At 45.6% G+C, this 20246-nt stretch overlaps 1 protein-coding gene across 2 annotated transcripts in view; it reads right to left on the bottom strand.

Moving 5' to 3' along the window:
- LOC147683294 (uncharacterized) overlaps positions 1 to 20246 on the bottom strand; it is a 180301-nt gene that overhangs the window by 134317 nt on the left and 25738 nt on the right. For both annotated transcript variants that reach the window (XM_086943743.1, XM_086943742.1), the window contains exons 2-3: positions 16233 to 16359; positions 12912 to 13004 (exon numbers count right to left, since the gene is read on the bottom strand). In XM_086943743.1, the coding sequence (XP_086799869.1) occupies positions 12912 to 13004; positions 16233 to 16359 (220 nt within the window). The remainder of the gene's footprint in view (positions 1 to 12911; positions 13005 to 16232; positions 16360 to 20246) is intronic.

Below are 20246 nucleotides of genomic sequence, written 5' to 3' on the forward strand. Positions count from 1 at the left end.
GGAGAAAAGTACATTAAACACTGATCACATACTGGAAGTCCTCTTGCCTATATTGGTAGGGGTCCAAGACCTTAAACAGCTCAAGCAAGCCCTAATGATCCCTGAAAAGGCTCCTCTAGTACCCAGTCAAGCATATCAAATACACAATGAGATGCAAAATATTGATACATATACAGTGGTGGGGGAACTAAAAGATCTGTCTGTGGGTCCTGAAAGTGCTCCTTCTGAAAGAAATCCAAGTATAAGCTCGCCCGAGTTAATCTTCACGAGTGCATAAAGGTCCCTACATTAGGGGAACATTTTAAACCAAAGGTTTCCTCAGCCCTAAACCCATTACGTGTTTACCCAATTTTTAAAAAAATTAATCCAAAAGAATGAAGACTTCAGCTACCCGACGAACTAGTTAACATCTCAGTTAGTGCACCTGTGGGAGAGGTCTCAATAGTGAGTAAAGGTAACGCCAAAAATGGCCGCAGGGGGAAGAAGATGAAGAACCGCCGTTTCCCGAAACGTAAACAGAAAAAACTGCGGTTCCATACTGAAAGTGAAATAGGAAATAGTTATTCATCCACCTCCATTAAAAAAAGTACAAGGACCGTGGTTCAATCTATAATGGATGAGAGTCAAAATCATGGGCAGGTATATGATCTCCAGCCGAATAGTCCAATTTTAGTGTTGAATGCCCCTTCGAACCAAGAGAGTAAGGAAGAAAGTGGGCTAAATTATGATACAAGCAGTGACCTTCGTTTAAGAAGTAAATGGGACAATTTAAATGGCCCTGTAATAGATCCAATTGTAGCTCCAGGAGGTACTGTACAACACCCCTGTGGGCAGGGTCTGTCCCCAACGAGGACTGAATTCAGCCAGGGGATAGGTGGGGGGCGGGGAATAACTACGGCAGTTAATAATAAAGGGGGTAAGTTAAAAAGAGATTTACCCATGGGACAACCAGGTATTAATAAAACTACGAACACTGGTATAGGTGCCGGGCAAGTGAATACGGTTTTAATCTTTAGCCCCCTGTTCGATGCAGAACCAATGACATTGAATAGAAGTGCCCTCCTTAAGACACTATCTAAAATAGAGGATCTGGGGTTAATCACCAGTAAGGATATTGAATTGGTACACCTAGATTGGAGGAGCACACCCCCTAGAACTAAAGCTACTTTCTCATCAGGGGTAGCGTCAGCACTTGTTTTAGCAAACGTTGATGGTTTTAGGAGAAGAGGAATAGACGTGATCCCTAGTGTAGTTCCTCGTAGCGCTCCGACCAAAAGCCTTGGAACAATTTAACAGGTGCAAAGGAATGGCTTCACTGAGTATGAGGGTGTAAACAACCACATAAAGTATGAGGACATGGAAATAACAGTAGGAAGAAAAACGGGTGTTAGAGAAATTAATATTTTAGCACCCGAGGTTCAGGAGGCTCCTAGTTTGGACGGAGACGATGATGTGACAAAGTGGAGCTGGGTTGCAGGTACTTTGAATGGGGCAAAAACATCCTTTATAAAGCCCACAGAGCGGGGGTAGCCAACTGGGGAACATTATATCATGGAATGTGGCGGGTTAGGAAAATCTAGTTATAAGCTTAAAGCTTTAGTAGAATTAGACCCCAAGGTAATCTGTCTCCAGGAGACTTGGGCGAGGGAAGAGTTCCAGTTAGAGAACTTTTATGTGTACTGCAGTACAGCAAATAAATCAGTAAAAGGGCATGCAAGTGGAGGTCTAGCCATCTTACTTAGCTGCGACATAGCATGGGACCCCGTGATATATAAACAGCCTTCAAATTGTTGTATTTGTGCAAAGCTGAAAATAGGAAAAGATAACTTGGGGCATGCGATGTCTCTGTTGTTGGTAAACATGTATATTCCCCCGGGGAGGGCGTCTAATCCCTTGGTCGAGTCCATCTGCACTTTCGTGCAAAGTTTAGGTAATACTGAAGAATGTACACGTATAATGATGGTAGGGGACTTTAATGCTAAGCTAAGTAACAGTGCAGTCCTGTCTTTCTCTAATTCCGACCTGGAGGAGGTTTGGGCTATCCCAGAGTCTGTATTCCCGGCCCATTTAAAATCTGATAAACGTGGCCTATCTCTTCTGCAAAATCTTAGGAATCTTGACCTTGTACTTTTAAACTGTAGATTTCCAAAGGATTCTCCCGCAGCTTATACTTTTAATGGGACATATGGCCACTCTTCAATTGATTACATGGCAGTTTCCTTTCAATTGTTTAGTGTGTGCACACAGTTTAAGGTACTCCCTACAAAGTTGAGTGACCATAACATTCTAGAGGTAAATATGGTTACAAAGATTGTGAAGCCCGAACTCTGGAATCAGAGTAATGAAAATGTCACTTACTCTCGAAATAATGGCCGTACTTGTTGGTCATATAAGGCACTTACAAACTTTCAGAGGGTTTTTGAGATTATCGCTTTCAGCCCAAGTCTGGAGACTCCGGTTTTGAGGTATGAGAGAGTTTTGGCAGCAATCAGAAGATTGGGAAGAAATAAGCAAGGTATGAGAGTCTCCCCTATAGTAATAACATCATGGGAAATTAAAAAATTGAATAAGGAGATTAATGGTCTAATTAGAGCCCAATTTAGAGAGCCCAGATTACAAAGGCAGAGAGAGATATAAAGACTTAAACAGGTTCGGAAAAGGGAAATAGCATCAGATCGGAGGACCGTTGAAGATGAAAAATGGGTCAATTTAAGAGAAGAGGCTTTATCTGGGGATACTAGAAAGTACTGGGCAAGATAGGTAAGTTTTGTGATGGGAGAGAAAAATCAGAACCCATTCTAATCTCAGAAACCGAATAGTTTATTTATATTTCCCAACTTTATGCTCCCAATCAACTAGCTGATCAGTTTGAGATGTCTCCAATACTTTTTTAACGGGGGTGTTGTAGGAGCACCAACAGGTTTGGAAATTGAAGGATATATTAAGGGGGCAAGATACTCCAGTGCAATGGGGCCAGATGATGTTCCTGTAGCTATAATAAAACAGGACCGTGAGGATTGGGCCAAATTTTTACATCCGTTGTTTGTCCACTGTTATAATAATGGAGATATCCCACATTCTTGGAAGGGAAGTATAATAGTCCTGTTATATAAGAAGGGCCCAAAAAATTCCCCGGCCAGTTTTAGACAAATTTCCCTTTTAGATGCAACGGGTAAACTGTTTGCGAAGAGTATCCTTGGCCACTTGCAAGAGTGGGCATTCGGAAATAATTATATACCTTTGGAGCAAACAGGATTCCGCAAGAATAGTGGCACACTGGATAACATTTCTGTTTTGCAAACCTTAATTGAAAAATATCCTGTGGGTCGGGGGGACCCATTGTACATAGCTTTTATAGATTTCTCCACAGCGTTCAATAGGGTAGATCGGGGGGCGATGTGGAGGAAATTGGTTACAATGGGGATCCCAGGGAACCTCCTAAGATTAATAATTGCACTCCATTCTTCGACTTGGACAAAAGTTTTATTGGGGGGAACACAAGGCCTCTTAAAGAAAATAAGCACACATAACGGCTGAAGCAGGGGTGCCTTCTGGCCTCTTTACTCTTTTCTATTTACATCAATGATCTGCCGAGTAGTGTAGGACAGAGTAAAGGGGACCCTCCTGAAGTAGGTAACCTAAAACTGAGTTGTCTGTTATATGAAGACGATGCAATAATAATGGACTTAACACCAATTGGTTTGCAAAGACGATTGACAGAGCTAGTTAGGTACACAGAAGAGTATTTTTTAAAAATAAATATTTCAAAGAGTAAAGTTATGATTTTTAGTTACCAAGGTTGTAAGGTTAGAAAAAAATTGAATTGGTTTCTGGGAAAGGAAAAACTGGAAGTAGTAACCTTTTATCCATATTTAGGAAAAATATTCACTAACAGGTGTTCAGCTAACAGACACATGGATCGTTGCAAAGGTAAAGCGATTTCACAAGCCTCTGCAATAATCGCCTGTACATGCAATGTGGGAAAAGAGATTTCTCACACATTATTTCAGTTTATAGAATAAAGAACCCACCGACTTTGAATTCTGCTAGCGAAACAATAGATGTGCATGAGTGGGCCAAATTTGAGAAAGTGGAAGGAAAGATCTGGCGCCAAATATGTAATCTGAATCATGCTGCGCCGATCGCGGCACTTAGGCTCGAATTTGGTCTTCTCTCTACATATGTGCTATCAATGGCTGCCTGTTTATGGTGGTGTAATGCTCTGATAAACTGTTCCGACAATTTACTAAGGGTAGCATTGCACAGGGAAATATTTGTAAACGTGTTGGAGAAAAGTGCTATCTTTAGAAATTATTTAAAAGCATTAAGCATGTTTGGTTTAGATATGGACGGGGCAGCGGCTTTATGTAAAACAGTCTTAAAGAAGATAATTAAGAAGACAATATATGTGGTTTCTCGTGAAAGAGATCTGAAACCATGCTCATTGAATAGAAGGATGGATTGTATTGTTGGGAACACCTTTGTTAAAAATCCCCAACCTTATGTATGTATGTATGTATAGGCATTTATATAGCGCACTACTTACCCGGAGGGTCCCAAGGCGCTTCGACCGCTGCGAAACCCTTCCTGGCTTCCCTGAGAGATGGTCCCTTAATGGGTATCTCCAGGGTGAGACCAGGCATCCCCGGCGGTCTGGTGGGGCAGTTAGTGAAGATGAGGCAAGCTAATGCCCAGAGTTGCCGAGTGTGATCGCTGATCAGAGTGGGCACCGAGGCGAGAGAATTATCGAGTCCGCTGACCCTGGTCCAGAAACCTGCCGCGCCGGGAATCGAACCCTGGTCCCGGGCCGTCCTCTGCTCTCGGGTCTGCCGCCTCTAACCAGTGAGCCACACTACTTCACTTATGTTCTATGGAACCTGAAACACGGAGTACGTAGGGTGATTCTGTTATTAAGAATTAATTTATTACCTCTAAGAATTGTAACAGGTTCCTGGGAGGGTATTCCCAAAAATGAAAGATATTGTCATCTATGTAACTGCGGTATACAAGATCTGAATCATGTTTTGTTTGTGTGCCCTGCACTCCAGTCAATACGACGTAGATATTTAAGGGTTGGTTTTTTAAAGCATAATATCTCCACACGGGAACAGGCCCGTAATTGTCTTCTGTCCCCTCCATCGGAACTGATGTGTTTTAAAATGTTTCGCTTCTTAATAGAATTTTTAAATATTTATTAAGAGCGTAAAAAGGTACGGTGATTTGAGTGTTTATAGTTCTTCTATGTTAGACCATTTACACTGCTGCTAGGGGAGGTTGGGAAATAATCTCCCAAAAAGTTGCACAGAGCACTTGCATTTTTTTTTTTAAGTCCTTATGTGCACTTTATGAGATACTTTTGCTGCTAGTTATTCATTGGTAAAGAGTGTTCCTTAGAGGACGCTTAGAGCATCAGCACTTTTTTGAGCACTTCATAAAAACTTCTTGCTGCTAGTATTAATTGGGATAATTTCTCTAAAGAAGCTTTTTAATTGTTGTGAGTTGTTTGATATATATACTTTTGGATTACAACCGCATATTAATTCTTCTGTGTACCTCACTTAATCGGGTTCCCCGATATTCCATAGCGTGCTCCAACTTAAAAAAGTCTGTTTATGTTGTAAGACCATCTGCATTGAAATGAAGTTATCCACTGTAGAGCATAGCCTAGTGAAGAGAAAAAGTGTCCTCTTTTAATTGTATGTTTTTTTAGCATAAAATCGAACTTGTAATTTTATTTGAATTTTCATATGTATGGAATGGTGTTTTAATCATGTATTTTATGTGGAATTCTAAATCATACTAAATATTGAATTTAATTTAATTGGGGTTTGGGTATTCATGTTTTTTTAGTTCTCTCAAATGTGCTATCTACCTCCTATACCTTTGTTTATGACCAGTTGATATAAGTAGGGGTTAAAAGTGTTGACAGAAGTGAAACCTGTTTCAGGTTTCCTACTGTCAAAATGGGGGAAGGAGGCTAGCTCCTCTACAAATTAAGGCTATGTAAAATGTATGTTGCGCTCTCCTTTTCTCAATTTTCTTTTAGCCTGTCTAAGCTGTCTGTGAAATAGCAATAAAACATTTATTTGAAATTATGACAGGATCAGTAGTTTAGATTGTTGTTCCCTTATTTTGGTCTTTAATGGGAAGTTTTAAGGTGATAACACCATTATTGTATGTTATTCCATGCTACATAGTTTTGCAAGGGCATTGCTAGTTTTTTATTAGCTAGTCTGTGTAAATAAACTGACAGTCCTTATTAGAGCTGATGTTGCATAGTTTGGATCATGAAAAGTAGAACGCAGGGAAGATGCCCATGTGATCCTTAGCAAAAAATGTTTTGAAGGAAATATTGTTTTATAGATAAGAAACCTTGTTAAATTAGCAGTTTCAGATTTTCCGGTTGCTCCTATAACATGAGAGCATGGTCCTAAGCATACAATGTATGTGCTTTTAAGAAGAAGAATCATTTTAGAAGTGTCTGCAGTCCTGTACAAGTAATGTAAAGTTTATGAGCAAAAGTGTAGAACATTTCCTTTTTTTGTTAGGGGGGGGGGGTTCATATTAGTACACAGGAATACACCAATGTAAGGGTATGTCTGTGTTGTTTTTCTCTGTTCCTCACAGTTTAGTAAATTAATACAGACTTCCTTGGCTGCTTGGGATTGGGTGATGTAGTACTCGTGTCAGTTCACCACATAGTTCATTTTATACTTGCCAATAGGCCCAGGCTGTTGTTTTTTTTACTCTCTCATAGATAGATGAACGTGGTTCTTGGGTGACTTTCTAATATATGGGGCGACCCAAGACTAGGAAATATTCTGAGACTATCCTCTCTGTTGATAGACTGTTTCTGTGCCTTGTCGAAAGACCTTTTGTTCTGTCCACCAATAGATATTTGCTGCCATACAACCATTGCCAGAGGGGCCCGGACATCAGATTCAGCCTGGGGAGTCAGCGTCAGTACCAGTCCAGCTTGAAGCCAAACGGAAGGTAACCAGCACATTGCTGGCAACTAGGACCTCAGTGAAGGCCGGAAGCCCTGTGATCAAGTGTGTACCCCTGCCAATGTCTTGGGCGAAAGACGAGGTCACAAATCAAAAAGGAGAAATTGTGGCTCAAGTATTTGATGCCCAGCTGAGAGTCACAGACCAACCAGAAAGGCGAGGAGGCTTTGCTTGAGGTGACCCCTTTTGAAACAAGGGTTGCTTCAGAGATCCTAGCATCAGGCCTCTGAATTCTGGTCCCGAAGTGAATGTAAGTTTGCTCCTTTGTTTGTTGGTCAAGAGATTCATGAGCACACTGGATGCAATGTGTGGCCCCAACGAATGAGTAGTACGCCAGCAAAGCAATACAGGAGTTAGGGAAGGACTTGAGTTTAGGGTACAGGTGCTGTGTCTCTGGTGCCTGTTAGATTGAAGTGAAGGAAACTGGTGCACTGCCTGAGACACTGGACAGGATCGCTAAGAGCATTTGCCCTGGTGGGTGACTGCCCTATCCTGAAAGAAGAGACTTTTTCCCTTGAAACTGGGCTGTGATTCTTGAGTTCCGAGTTTTGCAGCTCCACCGTGGAAAAAACAAGAGCCTGCCTGTGAGGCTCAAACGGACACAGGGAGAAGACTCCCCTCTGGCTTGGTTGTACAGCGGCTTCAATTTACCCAAGGACTTCTTCTTCCTTTTTGTTAATAATGTATCCCTTTAGTCGTCCCGTTTTTTTTTTAAGGAGCAGCCCTTTGCAGCTCTTTGTCCTAATTCCTATGGCCCTGTGTGGTCCTCCTGGTCCCAAATATAATTGATGCTCTAGCCCTCATAAAAGGAAAATGTAAAAGTCAATTGGAAAATGTTTTTATTAGAGATGTCCTGTTAGATATTCTGAAACTGATATGGATGGTCACTGAAATGCACAAGAGCCCTGAAAATGTTTACTAGATGATTTTTGGATTTGCTTTTGCTTAGGACTAGAAAAATTATAATTCTGTTTGTATTAGTGGTCATTACTCTCTCCTGCAATCTGAATGTTAATTATTACCCAATGCCCCGTTCTCTTTGTATTCCTGCTTAAACCTTACAAATACCCGCTTAATGAAATGTTTAGAATGGAAAATGCCCACCTAGCAATAAATTAGGATATTGATACATTTATGAAAATTAATGTGCAAATATTTTCTGTGTTCCTACTGGGTCATAGGAATGTCTTAGCTCATGCTGAAAGGACCATCTGTCAGTGTTGACTGCTCTTGTAATCTGCCTAGAAACAAACTATATTCAGCATCTTCCACCTTCACACATGCTCAGAAGGGCCTAGCTATTAGAATGCACCTGCTCATCGTGTAGAACTGTCAGGCTATTTTTGCTGCTGTATGGAGAAGTAAATCTTCTCCCACTGTGTTGAGCAAGCAGATCTTGCAGGCCCAAATTAGGCATTTTGCATGCTTACACAAGCCAGGACTGCCCCTTGGTCTTATGCTGACTATGTAACCCTAAGCATATATAAGACCCCTGTTTTCTGTACTCCTTAGATTGCCTCATTCAGTTGCTAAGGCTTCTGTGTTACATAGTCTCCCTCATCTGAGGGGAATAAATGCATTCTTTTTATATTTCAGCTTCTGTGCCAATTTCTTCTTTGTTGGTTTAAAGGGACCATAGACAGTGAGACCCCTGATAAGGTTTCTATTTTCTACACCGGGGCAACAGGTCTACTAAATGAATTGAATTGAATTGAAACTGCACTTGTATAGCGCTATCTACCCGGAGGCCTCGTAGCGCTTATGACTGGAAACTTACTTAGTGCGGGCTCGGGCAGATCAGCAGGATTTAGCAAACAGGTGAGTTTTCAGGGCTTTTCTGAAGGAAAGATGATTGGTAGTTCCTCTGAGGGATAAAGGAAGGGTGTTCCAGAACTTAGCCGCGGTGTGTGAAAAGGAGCGGCCTCCCCAGCTGGCTTTCCTGACTCTGATGGAGGAGGCCAGCTGGAGGGTACAGGATCGGAGGGAGCGTGACGGAACATAGGGAGTGACCAAGGGCTGTAAAATTGCAGGGCCAAGGTGATGGAAGGCTTTGTGTAGAGTACACATAGCCTTGAATTGTACTCTAGCCGCTATGGGGAGCCAGTGAAGTTCCCTTAGGGCATTCCTTGCTGACTGCCAGCGAGGGAGGTTGTAGAGTAAATGAGCCGCACTGTTTTGGGTGACTTGGAGCTTCTGGATGACAAAGGAGGGGGCTCTCATATAGAGGACATTCCCGTAGTCCAGGCGAGATAGTATAAGAGTCTGGACAAGGATCCTCCTTGCCTGAAATGGAAGCAGAGGGAGCACCTTCCGCAGCATCCTCATCAATCCAAAACAGGTAGCTGCGGTCTTTGTGGCTTGGGCTGAGAAGTTCAGGGCTGTGTCGAACCAAATCCCCAAGCTTTTTATTTGGGACTTGGGAACTTGATGAGCTATGTTCTTTGCTCAGTGCCCCGGCAGCGCGTTTGTGATACAGGAACATTTTATCGAGATGGTGTCTCCACTGCGCTTTTTCTGAGACGTATCCCAAGGTAATCAAAGGTAGTGAGTCTCTCTAGATGTGTCCCATCTAAGGTGAATTTCTTCCTGAATGATTTGTGGGGATTGAATGTCATACATTTTGTTTTAGATGTATTTATGACCAACACCCGGATGTTACAAAATATTTGGAATCTGTTCAGGAGTTTTCGCAGGCCTGCTGTGGTCTTAGAGATCAGCAATGTGTCATCAGCAAACAGGAGAGTCGGAACCTTGATACCTACCAGGGCCGGGGCATCAGCTGGTATTTCTTGCAAAAAGCTGACCACCCCGTTCACATATAGGGAGAACATGGTAAGTGCCATCACACAGCCCTGACAAACTCCCCTGTTTACTGGAATCTCTTCGATAAGTTGCCTTTGGGACCCCAATCTTATCTGAGCATAATTACCCTCGTGAAGCCTTACTAAGAGGTTAAGGATTAATGGAGGGATGCCCATAACCTATTCCTGGGGACCGGGTCAAAGGTAGTCTTTAAGTCGATTATATCATTTTAAATGGTCAGCATTTCCTGAGGGGGGTTGCGCCATATAGTGGATTTCATTTTAACAACGTTTTTCAGCAGCACATTTTTATACAGGCAGGGATTATGTTTCGTGTACATTTAGAAACTTGGACAGTTCATTAAAGACAATGTTTTAATGATGCACCATGCATTCAGAATGTACAGATGTTCTCTGCACTATGCGGGTTCATGTTTTCAGTGATTACATATATTCACAGACCACTTAGAGTTGTTTATAAATTATGATATTTTCTGGTATTCTATTATAGAATGCAATGCATTTGTGGATGTATATGTTGCACATCGGATCCATTTCTTCCATAACTATGAAATTCCTTCTATGCCTATGATTGTGTTGTATAAATGCTCTGATGTTAATGGTGGTTGCCAGATTGATAAAGGCAGCTGGGACAGCCGAAACACGTCTCTCTTCAGTTATGGCGCCATGGGAGGCCTGATGTAATAAAGAAGCACTTACTCGGCTATCCTTGTGTGTGTGCCTTCTTCCAGTGTGAAGCAGGAGTTGGTTTGGATGTAGCGTCGGCGGTGGACGCTTTCACACATCACCAGTCATTCTTGGGCTCTTCATTTCAACCGCAGTCAGTTGGTAACACTATGAAAGTGCTATGCTGAAGAGCCCCCAGAAATTCTGCCGGAATGAGGATTATTGGATAACAGCGGAATGGGAGGTAGTGAACTCGGCGCGAGGCGGTTTGTCAACTGCCAACGTGGGTTCTACGCTTCCCCGGTCTCAAAATGCCTTACTCAACAGACCGGCGTTTCTGTGGTGACTGGGCACCGTGCTAGCTTATGCGAAAGTGGTGAGGACTTTGCAGCTTAAACAATTTTAGTTAATTGGTCTCCCTCAACCCAGTGCTTTGTTCAGTAATTTAGAAAAATACGCACTGCTGTTCATATCCAGGCTAGATGATTTTCACCTTTAGTAGGCTTAACTTTGAGTTGCCTGTCCATCTTACATGGCTATCGATTGAAGTTGATATTTGGAATTCCGGAGACAAGTTGTACTGGCATCAAGGGAATTGGTGTTATTCTTGCTCAAGACTGACTTTTTTCGTTTCAATTCGGACTCTCTAATGAGCCTGTTTAGTTTAATGTATATCAGAAGCAATCTTGGTGTTTATGGACTTTGGATGTCTGCCCTGGTTTTGCACACCGTGATATAGGGCATTGTGAGACCAGTAATCCTATGGGACACAAGATACAACTCCGAGGCCAACTTTTCCGTCTCGAGAGCACACACTATGTGGTTCTAGTTTTTATGGTTCACTAAGCAGTCCAATATTGCCCTAAGAGGCTCATTTCAAAATTGATGTGCGAGTCAGTGAATTAACTATGCTTTCCGGTACGAAGAAAGAGCAAGGTTCGTGGACCGAGCCTGCAAGTCATTTCAAGTCTAAAGTTTTCTACTTTAGGTGGTAATTGCGTTCCTTTCAACTATGACATTACATATTTGTTACATGCAGTGCGTTTTACAATTTGATTATATCATTTGCAATGGTCAGAATTTCCTGAGGGGGTTTGCGCCATATAGTGGATTTCATAGTAACAAAGTTTTTCAACAGCACATATTTATACAGGCAGAAATTATGTTTCGTGTACATTTAGAGACTTGGACAGTTCATTAAGACAATGTGGTTAATGATGCATCATGCATTCAGAATATACAGATGTTCACTGCACTATGTGGGTTCTTGTTTTCAGTGATTACATATTTTCACAAACCAATGTAAATGTAAATGTATGGGCATTTATATAGCGCACTACTTACCCGTAGGGTCCCAAGGCGCTTCGACCGCTGCGAAACCCTTCCTGGCTTCCCTGAGAGATGGTCCCTTAATGGGTATCTCCAGGGTGAGACCAGGCATCCCCGGCGGTCTGGTGGGGCCGTTAGTGAAGATGAGGCAAGCTAATGCCCAGAGTTGCCGAGTGTGATCGCTGATCAGAGTGGGCACCGAGGCGAGAGAATTATCGAGTCCGCTGACCCTGGTCCAGAAACCTGCCGCGCCGGGAATCGAACCCTGGTCCCGGGCCGTCCTCTGCTCTCGGGTCTGCCGCCTCTAACCAGTGAGCCACACTACTACCACTACTACCACTCAGTTGTTGTATAAATTATGATATTTTCTGATATTCTTTTACAGAATGCAATGCATTTTTGGAAGTATATGTTGCACATTGGATCCATTTGTTCCATTGCTATGAAATTTCTTCTATGCCTATGCTATGATTGTGTTGTAGTATAATTGCTCTGATGTTAATGGCGCTTGCCAGATTGATAAAGGCTGCTGGAGCAGCTGAAAAGCATCTCTCTTCAGTCATGGGGCTTCTAACCTGAGAAAAATCCTAACTGTAAGACTTTCGGTATTCACAGAATGCATTTTAGGAGTTCTAAAGTTAGGACTCCTAACTTTAGTACTCCTAAAATGCATTCTGTGAATACCGAAAGTCTTGAAGTTAGGATTTTTCTCAGTTAAGGAGTAGTAAAGTTAGGAGTCCTAACTTTAGGACTCCTAAATGACTTCTGTGAATACCAAAATGAGCAAGTGACTTCTGTGAATACCAAAATTATTAAGTGCCTTCTGTGAATACCAAAATGGTAGTAAGTTTAGGATTTTGTCTTAAGTTAGTTCTGTGAATCGGGCCCTGTGTGTTTATATATAACTGTGTTTTTGAGGGTGAAAATACATGCATCTTAATGTGTGAGCATGCGCACAAGCAAACCAAAATATGTCTCGACACATGAAGGTACATATGTAATGAATGTTGAAAGATCACCCCACTGCATTACTGTCAGGTCACCACTAATGCACTTCTCTTTTGTATGGAGAGAAAGGATTAAATACCAGGTCTGTCGTCAGAATCTTGGTTGTCCGTTATGCAAAACTCTTGTGTTAGTTTAGCCCTTGATGAACAAACCATGTTGGCGATAAGTGGACCTGAAGAGAAAAGGTAAACATTAGTAATTATGGTGCATGTTCTTATGCAATGTCTGTTAATTTATCTTGTGGTATACCACTTGAAATGAGATGTAGCAGTGAACATACATCTGGAGGCAGCAAAAGATACATTGAGCAGAAAAAGAGTGAGTGAAACCAGTGGATATACTGGTGGACTGAATGGCCAAAGACTAAAATGCACTCAGAGGTGATATATTCAAAAGGACATATACTCAGAAGCTATCACCACAGGGAATTATACTGACCCAGAAGAACCCCCCGTCCAACAAACCCCCCTCCACCCCTACCCCCCCGGAGGAGGGCAAACAATCGGTCCAGAAAAGCACCCAGAAGCAATGGGCATGCATTCTATAAGACCACATCATGAAATGCATTTAGAAGTGATCATAACTGACACAGAAAAAGGCATGGACCCAGAGGTCATCAACTCACAAATATGCACTCAGAAAACAAGCACTGGCGTTGCCAATAGGTTTCGCATTTGGAAAGTTGGAGCTATTGGTTTTGTAAATGACATTTTATATTTATATATTGTTATTGACAATGCCAATAACGATATATAAATTTAAAATGTCATTTACAAAACCAATAGCTCCAACTTTCCAAATGCGAAACCTATTGGCAACGCCAGTGCTTGTTTTGCTTAAGGCCTTTTTGGATTCCCACAGAAATCTAAGTGGCCCAGAGACTGGCGAAGAAGTCAAGACTGCCTCTCGCCTGCACCACAGGCCGAGAAGGAGCTCCCTGGAGGGGGTGTAGTGCGTGTCAGAGCCTTCCTGTAGGGGAGGGGCCGAGGGGAGTGGTGGTTCTAGTGTGTAAAGCGTACTCCAAGGCCCCGCCCGTGAAATGTCAATAATATAATTATGTGCCTGCTTTCTGGGGCCGCCCCGATGATGAAACCTGAGCCAGTGATGTTTGACTGGTTGTTGATTAGCATCTCAAACGGGAATGCGCTATAGAGCTTTGATCGAGAGTACATGATTCCCCTCTCTGGTGAGCTCATACGGGACTGCCTGTTATTTTTTGGTTGACCTTGACTGGATGAAGGGGTGGGATGGCCGTGCCTGGATTTGAACCCGGGACTTTCATATCATCACAATGAACGATTTTGGTTCTAGCCTCAAGAGTCAATGCTTAGAATGTCAGCGTCATGCGTGTAGAGCGACCGCCCTCTATTAAGATTTTGTCACAAACCCACTCTTAATTTTGCCACGCACCTTGTCGCACATTTCACTACATAACAAGTAAACAGATGAGGTGTTGCCCGCTGTGGTTAAAAGTTCCTGCGTTAAGCTCCGGCGGCATGTGGTGATGCAGTCAGCCACTGCCGCACATTTCAAATACTGTTCCATTGGACTTGATGGCAAGGTAAACGTTCCTAGAGAACAGACTGCATTACAAGTCCTTTAGTAACCGTAATCAGGAGTCCTGCAGTCCCGCATCTGCGAGAGGGTGGGGTTACACCCGAGGTGCCTGGGGGCTTCACTGGGCGGGCATGCGTAGAATCCAATATGTTAACGGAGTACGACTGTGCCAGGGGAAGCGTGTGCAACCCCTAGCTCTAGTGAGAAACAGATGCAAACATAGATAGAAATGAGGAAGTCGCAGTACTATTTCTGTGTGGGTGGGAGTGCATAGGCAGTTTAAGAGAGATTACTAACTGCAAACTGATACGTATTGTAGCGATAGGAGTTTACATTGTCAAGCTGCGGGCGGGGGAGAGCTCCTGGCAAATGGCCTCGCAATGCTGGCAAATGGCCGGAGGGAAGCCGGATGGGGGCGGGAGAGCCTGGTGGGGGGGCGGGAATGCGAGCGAGGGGAGGAGAAGTGTGGCAGGCGGATTAGGGAGATGCGTGGAGGGAAGCCGGATGGCGGCGGGAGAGCCTGGTGGGGGGGGGGGCGGGAATGCGAGCGAGGGGAGGAGAAGTGTGGCAGGCAGATTAGGGAGATGCGTGGAGGGAAGCCGGATGGGGGCGGGAGAGCCTGGTGGGGGGGGCGGGAATGCGAGAGAGGGGAGGAGAAGTGTGGCAGGCGGATTAGGGAGATGCGCGTGCTTGTGTGGTCACGTGACCCGCTTTTGTGGTCACGTGACTCACATACACTGTGAAAAAACCGCAGTGGTTTGACGAGTCGATGGAGCACTTGAATTCTCGCCTATTACATTCGCAAGCGAATGATAATAGGCGAAACCTAAAAACTGACCCCAAAGAATGACACAAACTCACAAGCTCAGAAGTAGACTGAAAGAAGAATGTGAAACACTTCTGCTGTCTTAGCTATAGGAGGCAATACATACAGTAATGCCAAAAGTAAATATGACAAAACAGACATTGAGCGCTAAAAAGAACAAGGTGTACAGTTAACAGAAAACATCCCATTGCAGTAAAAATAAACAAACACAATGATTTGGGAGGGGGGTTGCAGACCAAATGGGGAGGGGGGGGGGGAGTCTACACATATAATTTGGAATGTATCAATATCAAGGAAGAAATGAGACCACAATTTGTGTTAGCTTAATGAGAGAAGAAAGTGCATGCAAACTGATGGCATGAAAATAGCAACTCGCACAGTAAGTGCACACTACTTTAAGAACTAGTGAAAATATGGACCGTCAGAGAGACATTTACTGCTGCTTCAATGTTGGATTTCTCCTTAAAGCAGGGGCTGTGTACCAGACAAAATCATTCCGGACTTGTTGTTTGTAAATAGATTTAAGTTTGTTTTGTTTCTTGCTTGTGCTACTAGGTGGAGGCCATGTAGGAAAGGAAATTGTGTTCAGTCCCTGCTGAGGGTAACTAGTAGTTAGATTATTCAAATTCATTCCAAATCAAGGCAACCCCCACTAAGCGGTATGTTGGGTTGCTAGTATCTGACAAGTTACTATAGGAGGTGGTTTTGGTGAGCAACTCGCTCTCTCAAACTCCTCACCTATCACTACACTTATTGCCTGTCCATTGAACTGTGGGTAGCCACAACAAATACAGTTTTCTTTCCTGTTGCTGCTCACAAGCCTTCAGCAGCTCATATCTTTATTGGTGCACCATACATGTCCACGTAATTAGTTCTGGAGAAAGGAAAGAGTGTAGTACAGCCTATTATTAATTTTGATGTAAAATAAAGACAGAAAATATAAATACCTACTGGGAAGCATAATACCCAGGACAACAAGCCATAGAATATAACATGTACTGCTGAGGATATTTTTACCTAGCGACATCATAGCCTGGTCAATTTCCTTCATCATGTTCTTGTAAAATTTCTTTCTCCATTCCTGTAAAAGCTGCCACTCCGCTTCAGAGAAACATGTGGAACCTTCAAGGAAGGCTACCTGTGTCTAAAACAAAGATCGTTACATCATTCACTGAGAGACCCAATTCAATGTACAGAGAAATACAATTATTTTAAACAGAATCTCGATCCCTAAATTGCTATCCCTCAATCAATTCAAGAACATCTCCTGTGGCACTGAAAATCATTATTGTTGAGGCTGTGTAACAGAAGTCTCTTTAAACGTTCCTTGTCCTCTAGGACAGCTGTCACACAGCCTAAGTTCTTTGTTGAATGGGATCCTGAGACTTTGGCCTCAAAATCAGTATTTTGAGATATATTTCAACTGTTTAGTATTTTAAAGGTAGGTGTTTCATATAGGGGAAACAGGACCATCCGTTTAAAATGCTCCAATGAGCGTTCAAATGGCAAGACAAACATGTAATTGTTTTACTTTAATCAAATCATACCTTTCAGAATGGTACTCAAGTAAGTACTAATATCTTATGAGCTGGTACATCTAACAATTCTTAATGAGCAGATACGCATTACGAATCATCATACTCTCATCTCTAGTATCTACTTTCTCAGGATGACCCAAACCAGAACGAAATTTGCACAACATGATGTAAATACAGGTGCAGAGACACGTACAAGAGAAGCTGAACGGGTTCAGTCCAAACTCATTTATCTGAAAGAGTCACGTTAGTGATAGATTCCTTACCTTAGAATATCCCCAGGCGTCAGACTGGATCCGGAATTTTTTGCGTAGCAGTACCCTTGCGCGTCGGTAGGCGTCGCCTGCGGCTTTGCGTCCGTTGTCTGCTTCGTGGGCGCTGTGATGACGTCGTTGGAGTACTTAGACGCCGCCTCCGCGTGCTGACGTCAGTTCTTCTTTTTTCCGCGCCAGCAAGCGCAGATCTGGAAAAATCAGTACTTTAGTCACTTTTTGACTAAACTTTTTGTTCCCTTTTGATCATCTTTTCTTGAGTCTTGCGACTCCGGACGGTGCCGATAGGGATGCCTGGTTTCAAGCCTTGTGAGGATTGCGACAGACTGAAGTCGGTCACCGACCCTCACCGTCGGCGTCTCCACTGTCTCGGCGTCGACCACGACGACAAGACCTGCTCCGACTGCCGGGCCCTGACTTCAAACGCTAGGCGGGAGCGGTCCCGCAAGCAACTCAAACTCCGGCAGTCGGCCCCATGCCGCGAGAGGTCCCGGTCCCAACAGAGGTCGAGGGACAGGTCGCGGGGTAGGAGCCATCAAAGCTCCGGGTGTCGACTTCACTCCTCCGGGTCGAAGTCGTCGTCAGGTAAGCACAAGAAGTCGAAGAGACGTCATCGCTCTTCCGACTCCCCGCGACGCGGCCGGGGGTTCGGGTGACACCGCCCACGCGGCTCCGTCGGAGTCGCGGGCATCGCGACCTGCTCCACACCCTCCGGTCCCTGGGTAGAACGCGACGCAGGGGGAGATCGAGCGCTTCCTCATGGCCATGAGGTCCCTCTCTTCCCCGACGGGCTCCGCAGCGCCTTCGGGCCCAGCGGACCCGTCTGGAGGCCCTAGCCCGACGCCGTCGGGTGCTTTGGCCCTGACGCCGCTGGTGCCTTCGGGCCCGGCGCCGCAGGGTCCCACTGGATCCGCTTCGGGATCCGGGTCGTCGCCGGTTGACCTAACGACCTCTCTGGCGCCGATCCCTCAGGTGTCACCTCCGGCACCGTCCTCGGGCGGCGCCGTCCCCGATGCCTCCCTCGCTCCGGTTCCGGCATCAGAACGGCGCCGCTTTCTATGCCGCTTGGGGAGTTTAGCTTCTATGAACCGGCCCCATCGTTTGACAATCCTGATTATCAGGAGGTGGGTGAAGAGGAGTATTAGGAGGGGTCTGAGGACCCTCTGACACGCTAGTGTCAGTCTCAAGAGGACTGGACAGGTGGACTTGGGGGTGCCAGTGGTCTGGACACCTCACCAGACACTGGCTTTGTCTCGCCTCGTACCGTGGCTTCGGAGGAGGGGGCAACCTACAGTGTAGTGTTGATGAGGGCGGCCAAGGCCTTGGGCTTTGAGCTCCCCATTGCGGCCGTGAGGACTAACCTCCTTACTGAGGTCCTTAAACTGCAGTCAAGCTCGGCTGAGCCTCTGCTGCCGTTAAATGAGGCCTTGACCGACGTTCTTTTGGGCACTTGGTCCAGGCCCGCTACGGGTTCGCCCGTAGATAGGAACGTGACCAGACGGCACCGCCCGGCCCCGGGCGACCCATGTTTCCTGTCCACCCACCCCACCCAGAGAGTCTGGTCATCCAGCCTTCGAATTCCCAGACCGCATTCCTGTCGGCTCCGCCGGACAGGGAATCCAAGAGGTATGAGAAGTACGGCAAAAAGGTATTCTCCTCCCTTCGTCGGGGACTGCTGCCTTCCAACACTGCATGCCTCTTGGGCCGCTACACCCACTCTCTGTGGGACACGGTCGCGGAATTGCTGCCAGAGTGTCCGTTGGAGGTACGGGCCAAACTCGGCCAGGCCCTTGTGGAAGGCCAGGATGCAGCAAAATATTCTATCCGGTGTGGGCTGGATACCACCGACTCACTAGGCAGAGCGATGGCAACGACGGTGGCGATTCGTCACCACGCCTGGTTGAGGTCCGCCAACTTTATGGCCGATGTCCAGAATACACTGATGGACATGCCATTTGATGGCCGTCGCCTTTTTGGCGACAAGGCAGACCATGCGCTTGAGAGCTTTAAGGACTCCAGGGCTACGGCCAAGCCCTTGGACCTCTCGGCCCCGCGCCAGCAAACGGGTGCCTTTCGCTCCTTTCGAGGCCAAGGAAGGGGCGCCCCCACATGTGCTGCTAGACACGCACAGCAGACTAACATCCAACGTGGTGGCGGCCGTGGAAATCGCCGTGGAGGCGGATCGGGGACAACGGTGAGGACAGTCCACACCTTCCCCAGCAGCATCCGCCTCAAAACTCTCCTAGTCCGTGCTTTCAGGCCCATGTGACGCCAGTGGGGGCAGGGTTCGCCATCACCACTCCCACTGGCGCACTGTCACATCGGACAGGTGGGTGCTGCAAATCGTCCAAAGGGGCTACTCCCTCCCCTTCGAGACGACCCCTCAAGCCATGCCACCACAATACCACTGCGTATCGGGGGATCATTTGCGACTTCTGCAGGAGGAAGTTACGGCCCTCTAGGCCAAGGGGGCCATTGAGCGTGTTCCTGGGCCAGAAGTAGGGTGTGGTTGTTACTCCCAATACTTTCTGGTACCCAAGAAGGGCAAAGGGGGCCTACGCCCTATCTTGGACCTACGGAACGTCAACGGCTTCCTCCGGAAGGAGAAGTTCAAAATGCTGACTCTGGCTCAGGTCTTAGCTGCCCTGGACCCAGGAGACTGGATTGTAGCGTTGCACTTGCAGAACGCTTATTTCCACATCCCCGTCCTGCCGGCCCACCAGCGCTACCTGCGGTTCACGGTAGGCGACGAGCACTTTCAGTTTACCGTGCTCCCCTTTGGCCTTACCAGCGCCCCACGGGTGTTTACGAAAGTGATGGCGGTGGTTGCTGCGCATCTGCGCAGGTTAGGGGTTTCAGTCTTCCCCTACCTTGACGACTGGTTGTTGAAGGCGGGCTCGCCCCAGACAGTCGTCGGCCACCTCCGACGACGGCAGACCTCCTGCACCAGCTGGGGTTCTCCATCAATGTGCCGAAGTCACACCTGTGCCCCTCCCAGAAGCTCCTCTTCATCGGAGCAGTTCTCGACTCGGCGCGGTTTCGGGTTTACCCCCCCGAACAGAGGGTTGAGGATATACAGGCTCGGATTCCGATCTTCCAGCCTTTATCCCGAGTCTCGGTCAGGTTGACGCTGCGGCTTCTGGGGCTGATGGCCTCCTGCATCCTTCTGGTGCATCACGCCCGGTGGCGGATGCGTGCTCTGCAATGGGACCTGAAGTTTCAGT

This window comes from Lissotriton vulgaris, chromosome 11 (assembly GCF_964263255.1).
Source record: "Lissotriton vulgaris chromosome 11, aLisVul1.2, whole genome shotgun sequence".
Taxonomy (NCBI): domain Eukaryota; kingdom Metazoa; phylum Chordata; class Amphibia; order Caudata; family Salamandridae; genus Lissotriton; species Lissotriton vulgaris.